Raw genomic sequence first — 11,771 nt, 5'->3', positions numbered from 1 at the left:
AAAAGGGGTACCCTTTATAAACCCATTATATGCCTTAGGGTTGTAACGCAAAGTAATTTGTTAACTGCATTTTTGAAGTGCTTTTAGAGTATCATTAATACAAGGAAAACACAGCAAAGTGCAGAGTGTTTGTCCTGAGAGAGTGAATACAAAACCTCTTAAGACTTGCTGCTTTGACTCTTGAGGGACCATCTCTATCAACTATAAATATGTATTTTTTTTTTCTCATCTGAATAGCAGAAGGCTTATTGTACTTCAGATTTTTTCAGTTTCTAAAAATGATGAGAAAATCAGCCTTGTGACAAGCCAAATATAATTTACTTATAACTTTACAACTACAGTAAAATGTTCAGAAACTATACAAAGACTTTAGACAGTAAACATGTATTTAATGAAACTGTGGTTCAGTTACACTGGATCCTTGAGGAAGGAGTTCCCAGTACAACTTCATTAATCTGCTTCTATCACAGAACAGTTTCCAGTCAGGCATACACATCCTCATTTGGTCCACCACTAAACTCTTCTTTTCATCTGGCTGATGTGTATGCTTGTGCCTGCCTCTTCAGCAGGCGTTTACCTAAAAGGTAAAGTAGTAACAGTACAGTTAAAAGAGGCCTTTGTGAGATTAAATTAGATAGAAAATTTAAAATAACATTTCTTTTATTTTAGATAAATGAGACATGCAAAGACTTGCTAACTTTATTTCTGAGCAGGTTATACATTGCTGTGATTACCCAAAAGCCATCTCCACAGTCTTTGCCTGGCTTGTGTCTACTCAAGAAAAAAACATCACCAAGTACCAGGGTTTTTCTCCCACTTGGAAGCAGCTTATCCTTGTTCAAGTGAACTGAAATACTGGTATCTGTGTTTCCTGGTATATTAACTTTTTCCTACACGGTTTACAGGTATTAACCACCTGCATGGGTTCTTTTTTTTTCCCCTTATAACTTTTGTTATAGTAACAATGGGAGTTACTGATGAAAAACAAAGGTTGTTTACTTAACTTCTAAAGTCAATCAAACCATACTGTAAATACACTCAGTGTCAGCTGTAACTCTCAGCAGCCAAACTAATTATTAAACAGAATTAAATATCAGGCAGCTGTAAGAAATTTAAAACCTCTTTTACCTCTTAATTTTTAAATAATTTTTATTTTTATACTTTACTGGACTTCAAGATTGGTATGGCTTTTGGCATTGCAACAGGGGAGAAACCCCATTTTTACTGTCTTGTAACAACTTTATATTTTTCTTTCTTTTCTATTGAGAAACTTAAAACCAAAACCCCTCACAAGTCATATAACTATAAGAAATGCAAACAAAGCTTCATTTTCTAACAATCTGATCTTTAAATTAGCAGCTAAAAAAGATGAGAAGCTATAAATAACTTATCAGCTGTGCTCAGAAAGCTTTGCCACACTTTGTCGATCAACTTCTGTGCAATTAAATGTGAAAGTCCACCATTCCTAAACCAAAATCCTTTTTAGCATCCCTTCCTCCTGCTTTTCTCCCCTTTATTCCTTTTATTATTGAATAATTTTGATCATTTTCCTGTTTTGGTAACTTCTGTAGCAGGACGACAAAATACTTCATTCTACCTTAACCCTGAATTAACACTACTATTAAAGAAAAAAAAAACCCAAACCCTTCAAAGTAGGATGCAGCAGGTTTGGATTTACCTTCCTCATCCACCTCCAGCCATTGGTGGTGGACTGGGGCCTCCACCCCAGTGGTTTATTCGGCCCATCCTACGGCGAGGATTTGCTGGAGGCCTGAAAAGAAAGGAATTCTACTGTCATTAAACTTTTCAACTAGAAATAGAATAACACTGGTTCTAAATGTCAGTAGTCAGAAACCTCTGAACCTCTGAAAAACTTGAGTTTCACCTGGCAAGCTGTAAGAAAACCTCAACCCCATGATTGCAAAAATCCGGTCCTGTCTCATTACTGCTGTGTGATGTGAGAAGGCTGCAGATCACTGATGCTTTTTACACAGTCCTACAAAACTTAGGTTGCAGTGTTCATAGCAGTTATACCCCTGAAACAGTGTTTTGCTTTAGGTGATGTAATACAAGAAATAACTGCACTGATGCAAGTCAAATGCTGAGTATAAACATGTCTAAAAGAAGAATTTTAACAAAGATATCTCTTGTCTCCTAGGCAGGCTTCAAAAATATTTTCAGAGAGTGTTTGTCTGTCTGTACTGCTACTGCAGCTGTCCAAAGCTGTGTATTGTTACCAACAATGCAGATAACCATTTTAGCCTTCCTGCACAACCCAATTCAATGCAAATCACAACTGTAATCTAATTAGATTCATGTCACTTCACCAAGATAGGGGAAAAAACTGTGAATATGAAAAAAATACCCTCTTCTGTCATGGTATCCTGAATAGGAGGAAGATGTGTAACCTCTTCTTCTCAAATCTGGTTGAATAATGCTCTGGAAACTGAAAAATTAAAAAAAGTGTTAGATGAATTGATAGCTATACTTTTTGAATTTTTTTATTGAAAGATAAGAAATGGCTTGAAAAACAGCAAGTAGTATTCAGGAATGAACAGTGTTATCTTCTCATGATCACTGTTGTTTAAATCTTGGCAATTTGTCTCCTACAAATGAAACTAAAAGCTGAAATAATTCCAAATTACAGTGAAGCTTAAACTATAAAATCGAATTTTCTTGGTAATATGCAAGAAATGCATAAAGTTTAAACTTCTAACTGAAATCACTAAGAACTGTTGAATACATCACAGGGACTTTCTGTTTGTTAACTGGCTTTGATCCAAATTTATGTTTACTGCATGATTATTTTTACTAGTCAGAATCTATTGTCACCAGTAGAAATTTTCCAAACAGCTTAATTATTTGATCAGCTAGTACATGCTTTTTAACAAAAGTATATATTTTCTTTTTGCAGTATCAAAATAGATGAAATGTAAGAAAACTTATTTAAACTGCCAATAAGAGTCCCTTTTCATGCACTTTTTGTTAAGTATACTGTGCTTAATAAACACAACCACATAGTTGTAGTAAAGCATTTGTACATATGGAATGCTAGAGAGTAAATATAATATTTTTATTGTTGTGTTACTGATAGCATTGTGTAACTTCTACGTATGTCAAATCTAAAATGAAGCTCACCAAAAGAATTAACTTCTACTTACAATAGAACCACAAAATCTGCTATTGACCAGAAGAAATCTGTTATAGATGACAAACGCCAGGGAGCCCGACTCTGGCTATCCAATACTTGTCCTGTAACATGCAGAGACAAAACATCCAGTGACGTTCAGTGTGTGACACCGAACGGTACATTACACAAAACCACAAGTGCTAAGTTCAGAGTTTGCAGCTGGCACGGTGAAACTGCACTTCATGGCAGCGAGTTTCATTCTCACAGGTTACTGGCCGAGCACTTGAGCTAAAGGAGTCAGCACCGCCACGGGCTCTACCCAGCAAACCTAGAGAGTGCCATTACAGAGTCTGATTCCCCGTAAGCGCCTGAAGTGCCGCGGTGTGACGCTCCAGTGTGTCAACACGCACTTGGCCTCGTCCAAGTCCCTAAAGCCGCTTTAGAAGCAGCCCGGGCTCGGCCACAGGCCGCAGGGCAGCGCGGGGTGACGCGACACCGGCAGCTGGCAGACCCTGCCCGGCTGTCCCGGCGGCGGCGGCGTTGGGAGCGGCGCTCTGCGCAGCGCGGGCCCGGTGCCCCCGGTGGGTGCCCAGCCCCCGGCCCGACCCCTCCCCGCTGCAAACACACACCGCGGCCGCCCCGGCCCCGGCCCCGGCCCCGGCCCCTCACCGTTCGAGATGTACACCATGGCTGCCGCCGGCCCGGCCCCGCTCCTGCGCCTGCGCGCCCGCCGCGCGCATGGGCAGCGGGCGGTGACGGCGGAGGAGCGGCCGCGGGACCGTGGCGGCGCTGGGTTCGCTGGCTCCTGGCCTCAGGGCGTGCAGCCCTTGAGATCAGCGGGTCCCGCTCAGCACCGCCTGTTAGCGAGGGGTCCCTGTCAGCAGCGCTGTTACTAACGAGCTTTCCCTCGGCACACCGGATAACGGGGCGTCCCACTCTGCACACGGGATAACGAGGGGTCTCCTCAGCAGCCGCTCTTATTAACGAGGCTCCTCCCAGTGCCTCTGTTAATGAGGGGTCCCCTCAGAGCCCCGGTACCGGAGCCCCTCAGCAGCCGCTGTTATTAACGAGGGATCCCCTCAGAGCCCCGGTACCACGGCCCCTCAGCAGCCGCTGTTATTAACGAGGGATCCCCTCAGAGCCCCGGTACCGGAGCCCCTCAGCAGCCGCGGTTATTAACGAGGGATCCCCTCAGAGCCCCGGTACCGGAGCCCCGCAGCAGCCGCGGCGGGGCCGGCCCGAGGCGGGCGGTGCTCAGGCGGGACGGCTCCTCCCTCCGAGGGGGCGGGTCTGGTTCGCCTCAAAATAGATTTATTATAGCGGTTCCAGTGCTGTCGGAGTTTGCCGCGTTTAGCAATAGTAATGGGAATGGGAATAGTAGGCCAGGGTTTAATAAAAAAAAAAACCAAAAACAACAGGGTGGGTTTTTTTTTTTTTTTCCATAAAAACGCCGTGTTCCTAGTCGCCTTCTGCAGTAATGATAGAAATACGGCCAAGTGCAGAGATGATTTTAAACATTTCTCTCCAAAGGGAACTTTTGTGCCCTGTATTTAATGACAAGTATGTGGCTATGTACATTATGTTCGTGGGAGTGTTCAACCCTAAGTCGGGTATTTGTTTCAATTTATTTTATTTTTATCAAAACCTTGCCCTGCAAATATTAGCTAGCATTCCTTTTCTAGGAGAATACATGCTTGTAAAATTGGGGGTTATATATATATAACTATACAGCTTTATAAGCAAAACTATAAAACTATACAGCTTTATAAGCAAATTTAATAAATATCTTCTCTCTTTGAATTTTTAAGCTAAAGTAATAGAGAAGGGATGTTTAATTCTGATAAGAAGCAGCAATTAAAAAATTATGTGCAAACACTTTAATATTTTCCTTGTTCATTTATTTCCACATTTAACTTTTAGATGTGAAATTGTGGTGTTTGTAAGGTAGGGTTAAAAGTCAATGGTAACATTGTGAACTGTGTTTCATACCCATACCTAAATACCCGTGTCTGAGCCAGATATTACTGTCCATTAGCAATGTTTTCAATTTTTTTCATGAAAAGCAACAAAACCATGGGTTGAGGGCATTTTCTATACTGCAGGATGACCTTTTAGTTGTGGTGCAAGAGAACCTGAAAATGGTGTGCATAGAGAATTATTAACCAGGGAAATTATTTTAAGACAGATGTGAATGTTGCCTTTTTTGCCAGACTATTTAGCCCACAGACCAGGGCAGTACCTCAGCTGCAGGTGACCATGTGGTTCAGCTGATGTCACAGTTTTTTTACAGTGATTTTGGTCTTATCTGCACACAAAAATTTGCTTGTACTGATTTGTTTAGCATGATAGTACTAGAAAATCAGGGAGAGGTGCTCTAAAGACTCAAAAGCTAAACATTTGAAGGGGAAAATGGCATCTCAGAATGCTGAAGAGTGGTTTAAATGCCAGACATTATCATATCTAAGTAAACCTGGTCTCCTTCAAAAGGTTTTACATTGAATGTGTTGTCTGGAGCTTGCTAGGGCATATAGTGTGTTTGTTATCTGTAAGAGCTGTCTTAATTGTTTGGCATACATTAGACTGTCTGTTTTTGGTGATAGCTTGGTTGTGAATACACTCAAAAGAGGACAAAAAGCTTTAGCTCACTGATGCTGTGGAACTGCTTGTAGATAGCTGGAACATTCTTATCAGCCACCTGGTGGGAGAGGTATGGGCTGTTTGACTAAGGAAACTCCTACATGAAAAGTGGGAAAGGAAGCTGGGAAGACTTGCTTTCCAGCAAGGTGCTACTGTTTGTCATTTATCTTTATTTTTGTGTCTGAGGCAACTACAGCACAAAGTAGATACTGGAATCCTCTGGCCTCACTGATGTGATATCCCTGAAAATATGTGCAGCTGGGATATCCCTGGGCTATTTCCTGCTGGATGTGCATGGGTTGCATTTACACTGATGACTGAGCGAGTAGAAGTGTTTCTTCTTGATTCATATTTGCTTTGCTGTGTGCTTGGAGCTTTGTGTCTGCATTTGGAGCCTTTTAATGAGCACTTGAACGTGCCATTGCCGTGCCAGGAGTGGATTCCCTGTGATGAAGCAAGGCTGGGATTGCACAGCAGCTGGAGCTCTCCTGCAGTGTGGGTACAGAGCAATCAGCTCTGTTCTCGTGCTGTGCACGCTGAGGACTGGCAGCTGGCAAAGATGCCGTGTGAATAAGCAGTTCTGGAAGGAATAGATCTCAGCAAATGAAACCCTGTTTTTTCCTCTCTGTGCAGCAGTAATGGCCAGCAATTTCCTAATGGCCAGCAGTTTCCTTGTCAGTGGAAACTGTATAAAACTGTATATGACAAGATGAACATAAATTTTGAGAATTTCACTTACTGCATTGGAAAGAGTGATGCAAATAAGGTGGCAAATTGAAAAAGGCTCTTGCTGTGGCTAGAGGCATGTCTGATACTTACTATATCCTTTTAGCTGTTAAACTTTCTTCAATTGCTTCAGACTTAACAAACCAAGCCAAGGTAAAAATAGCACCTGGGGTACTGGGCAGAAGTAGGTGGATGAAGCCAATTCCATAATCTACTTGGTGCATAAAATGTTGTTGTGATAACTGGGACACTGTTCTAAAGAGATTTTATGGTTTTGTTGTATTAATATAAATTGTTTTCCAAAAATTTCTTACTTTAATGGAATATGTTTGTGCAATCAAAACACCTCTGAATGGGTGCAGACAGTGTAGGTACTTTAAAAGAATGTGGTTGTTAAAGGTGGGGTGGACTCACACTGGAAAATTTCATGCAGGACCATATCCCATGTGAGGGACACCAGGCTGGAAAGACTCTGAGCAGTGGCTCAGAGTGGGAAGGAGAGAAGAGTAGGAGGAAGGTAGTTGTAAAATTTATTTTACTTCTCCTTATCCCACTCTGATTTTGTAAGTAATAAGTTCAGGTAATATCCCCAGTTCAAGTCTGTTTTGCCTGTGATGGTATTTGGTGAGTAATCTCTCTCCTGGACCTTAACCTGTGAACCTTTCATTATACTTTCTCTCCCCTCTCCAGTTGTGAAGGGAGATGATCAAGTGGCTTTGGTGGGTGCCTGGTGTCCAACCCACACACAGAATTAATTGGAGAAGTGTTATCTAATATCTGGTTGTGCAACACACACCTCCTCCCAGGTTTAGCTTTTGTGCAAAGATCACATTTGCTTCTGTCATTATCACATGATAGAGGACCCTAAAATTCTGATTTTAAAATACAGATGACACTCTTTACTATCCTATTTACTGCATTTTCCATCTTTTTCTCATTTAATGCAATCGACTGCATTATGCCTCACAGTCTAGAACATAACGTACATGGGCTCTGTGCTATCAGAAGCAGAACTAGCCCCCAGTAAGAAATTGAACATTAACTTGAATATTTTTTGTTCATCAGACTGGATGACAAAACCATGGTTTCAGTTCTTTACAGTCATATTGTCATGACTTTAAATATTCTTCCTTTTATGCCTGACTTAAATGGGTTTTAAATTCAGAAGGAATAAATTCAGAAAAAAACCCCAATAAGTTCTTTATGTTGAAAATTAATTGCAATTGAATTATCATGTGTTTTGTGCTTAAGGAAGCAGAAAAGCCTACCTGTAAAGAATTCTGAAGTGCTAATTTTATTCATCAATAACTATGGTAAAAATTGAAGTTCTCCAGTAATCCAGTCATCATGAAGCTGAGCTTCAGTAACAGAGAAAAGAATGCAAGCCAGACTAAGTAATGACATGATAAAATTTCTTGTTGAGTTCTTCTGTAAAGTAATATGCTGAATTCTGATTACTGCATTAAAAAAAAAAAAAAAAAGACATAGTGGTACTGAAGAAGACTGTAAGTTGATTTCTTTTAGAAGCAAAGGCAGTAATAGGTAGGTGGTATCTGAAAAAATAAATAATGAGTGTTGAAATATATGAACATGTAAATGGATTATGCAGCAGAAAGTTTTTTTTTTTTCCCTTTGGTAGCAGAAATATTTGGTGACAGTGAAAATAAGTGGGTGTTAACTGGCATCTTTATGGTCTCATGACAGAAAAGCACTTCCATGTGGAAGGAGGTTGTTCTTCCCACAAACCCCCCCCCCAACCCCCATCAAAACCTGCACAGTCAGACTGTTGTTCTTGAAAAAGACTTTGGAATCAATCATTTTAGATCTTATGATTTCATAGTAGGATGCTCACATTCTAGGCTGCTGTCAAAACTAAATTTCTTTATAGAAGAAGTAGAGGAAGTAGAGGTGAGTTTAAAGAAAGACATTTTTTCCTTAGGCATTGGATTCCTTCAGTCTTGCCGTTGGACAAAAAAAAAAATCTGTGAGAACCAAAAAACACTTTTGACTAAGAATAGTGTTTAAATTTGTGCCTTAAAACCAGTCAGCAATCACCTCTGAGTCTCCAAGCAGTAGGAATTAAGCTGAGATGTTTGACTAAGTAGCTTATTCTCATATTTATCTCAACTGGTATCTCCTGAGCTTTTCTTTGAAGTGTTTGACAGCAGGTACTGGAGACAGTTACAGCAAAGCATTTGATGCCTGAAACTCCTTTCAGAGATTTTCCAGTCATCCTTGCTGCCTCCTGCTGTGGATCTGCAGCCTTTCTATGGATAGTAGGAGCAATATTTGTTTCTCTCCCTCTGTTTGTGTTCCAGCCTCATGTCTCCCATGGTTAACAGAGGTTTTCAGTCTGTCTTAGCAGTGCTTGTCTAACTCATTTCTAAGGCAAGACACTCCTGTCCTGCACTGTCCCACTGTGTGACATGGGCTTGCAGAGAGCCAGCGAGCACCAGTTCCTTGGGAGGATGGAGCCAGGCACCAGCATGAAAACACAAGGATTTTAACAGGCAGGTCTCATGGCTGGCTTCCTTACGAAGGATCTACCCCAATCCAATTTACCGCAGCCCAGTTGCTTTGGCAGCTTAGACCTCCCGAAGCTCTCTAGGTGCTGCTGGATATCACCTGTGTAATGCTTTAGGTGGGTGTGACTCGTGGAGAAGGTGCTCCTGAGCATTTCCCAGCTGCACCATGACCCTGTGGGCTGGGGTTTGCTGGGACCCAGCACAGCACACACGGTCCCCGACGGGTCACAGGGCAGAGGGGCTCGGTGTCCAGCTCTTGGGGTGGCTGCCAGAGGGAGGGACAATGCTGCCAGGCTTGAGGAAACTGCTTTTTTTGTTGTGCAGAAAATCTGCAGGTGTGTGGCAGCAAGGTAAGCAGGAGACAGCTGGTGATGAAGTTCTGTGTTTAATTGGCTATTTTCTTCTCTTTAAGACCCGTCCTGCACCCTTCAAACCTCTCATAATTTGAAGTTATTAAGGAGAGAGAAAGGGTAAAGATTGTTTCTCTGGGGTCATGCTTTCACCCTGTAACATAATCCTTGATGTTACAAGGCTTTCTTCCAGGCTGTTAGCCAGGTACACGAATCTCTGTAGATTTAATCAAAGAAATGACAACAAAAATGGTGTGAGAGAAGCTGCCAAAAAATTGAACTTGCACCAGACGACAATGATTTATTAGGCTAATAGACTATAGAAAGTGCTTGTTTCCCGACTCCCCTCTTTAAGCTGTTCAAAACATGCTCCTGCGAGCAAGCTGGGGAAAAAAAAATCAATAGAGAGCAGTTTTGGCTATCACTTGCTTTCCTGCTGCAATGTGACTGATCCCATCAGAGTTCACTTGTTTAATGCTGAGAGGCAGAATGCAGGTTCTGGAACCATGGGCTGTATTTTGTCAGGTTGCTTTCTTTTGTCAATTACAGCTCTTTTGAAGACACAGAAACTTCGCTAATAGCCTAAAGTTCCTTCTGTTACTTTGGGTTAGAAGCTTTCCATGCATGGAAATCTGACGCTATTGCCTTCAAATTTAAGCTGTGTTTCATTCCTTGACAGCATCTTGTGTTGATTTTGAGATTTTTTTCCTCTCAGGGGTTATTTTCTAAATCTCTTTTTCAGATGACACCTGACCACATTAATGATTTTTTAAATAAAAATTTTATAGTAGCTTATGAAATTTATGCTTTTGCATTGAAATGGCATAATTGGACAGTAAATTACCTAATTTGCATAGAAGTCACAGATTCTTGATAACTACTGAAAGCATGTGTCCTTTGAGAACACAATGTAGAGATAGCTTCTGAGTGTTTTCTTACAAAAAATACAAAAGGTGGAGGTCTCTCCCAAAGGGTAAATTGCTTATATGGGTCTGTATCTTTCTTGAACCTTTGCTTCAGAACTCTCTGGTCCATTTACAAATGCTGCAGTGATAACATATCCAGTGGTGAATATATCCAATGTTTGAGTACCCAGAGAGTGATGCATCTGCAAAGTGATTAAGCACAGAAGAGTAATTTATCATTAAACTTATATAAAATAGAAACTGGAATGCAACTTCTTATTTTTCATCTCTGAAGCCATTAGTTGACTCTCTTAATGTTAATATGTCAGTCTTTTTCTAGTCATCCTTTCTTTCTGAGGGACTTGAGGCAACTCTTAACATTTTTACAGACAGATGCAGGGACAGTGTGCAGACTTGAAGATGTGAGTGCATTTCAAGATCAGAGTTTTTGACCATAAAATTCTTCACTCCCTTTCCATTAACTTTCTTAGGTTTACATTACAAATTTAATTGTTGCTATCATTGAAATACCTATAGTCAGCTCAAGCTGTGTCTAAAATAAAGACAGAATATTTAACTACACTGCGTATTCCATTTTAAGCATGAAACTGAAAAAAACTTGATACTTCTGGAAAAAACAGTTTCCTTAATAAGAATAATCAATTACATTTTCCTTTCTGCCACATGGCCAGACATGCAGAGAGATTCTTTCCACCTGGGTTCCTCATGTCATTTGAAAAGCCAGAATTGAAAGGGACAGAACAGGGATTGCAGCCCTTTCCCTGTCATTACATAAACTTTCCCTCTGTGCAGCTGGTACACCAAAACCAGAACTGCTTCAGAATAGACTCAACAGATCTTAACTGTGAGAACAAAAGAACTTTAATTCTATCTTGCAATTTTGTCCTAGAGAATTAGTATTAATGTAATTGTGGGAATCCATAATCACCTCAGTACATCAATGTAAAATGCACCTATTTATTTCTGTAAATTTTGTAGTTTATTTTCTTCTCCCTCTTGCTGCCCTCCCTGAACCTGCCATCCCCTGGCTGTGAAGTGTAGATCTCCTTTTTACAATATGTGACCTGTAGTAAGAAAAACCCTGAAAATTACACACCTACCCTGATCTCAGCAATTAATTCCTTCAGTATTTTATGGCCTCTATACAGCCACTGCTAAGTTAAAAACAGATGGGATAAGCAGAAATTAGAGGAAGTATATAAATAAGCAATTAAATATAGAAACAAGGGAGAAAAGTGTTTTCTGTGCAAGTGGGTTTTATGTGTGAGCTGCAGGTACTTGTCTCCTTGCTGAGAAAACTCAGATCCTCTTCAGAAGTCTGAAGACCCTCCCTAGGAAGGAAATCTTTCTGTAACACTGTGTTGTGGCTTTTACCAGCTAGAACAAGGCAGAAGTGCCTCTCTCCAGGCTCAAGAGGTTACTGCATGTGTTGTGTACAAAGAATTTTCACAGCCTGTGTTCTGAAGCCAGTTTAATT

General features: G+C 40.8%; 1 protein-coding gene across 1 annotated transcript; it reads right to left on the bottom strand.

Annotated features, from left to right (window-relative positions):
• Positions 1 to 296: 296 nt before the first annotated feature.
• On the bottom strand, positions 297 to 3,853 carry SELENOK (selenoprotein K). Its single transcript, NM_001199761.1, is given in 5 exon segments — positions 297 to 577; positions 1,679 to 1,771; positions 2,366 to 2,446; positions 3,162 to 3,252; positions 3,800 to 3,853. Coding segments are annotated over 5 exon segments (288 nt in total). The 5' UTR covers positions 3,819 to 3,853; the 3' UTR covers positions 297 to 573.
• Between the last annotated feature and the right edge of the window lie 7,918 nt (positions 3,854 to 11,771).

The sequence above is a fragment of the Taeniopygia guttata genome, chromosome 12, assembly GCF_048771995.1.
Source record: "Taeniopygia guttata chromosome 12, bTaeGut7.mat, whole genome shotgun sequence".
Classification (NCBI taxonomy): Eukaryota; Metazoa; Chordata; class Aves; order Passeriformes; family Estrildidae; genus Taeniopygia; species Taeniopygia guttata.
The sequence above is the reverse complement of the archived record's forward strand: the minus strand, read 5'-3'. Positions and strand labels throughout refer to the sequence as shown.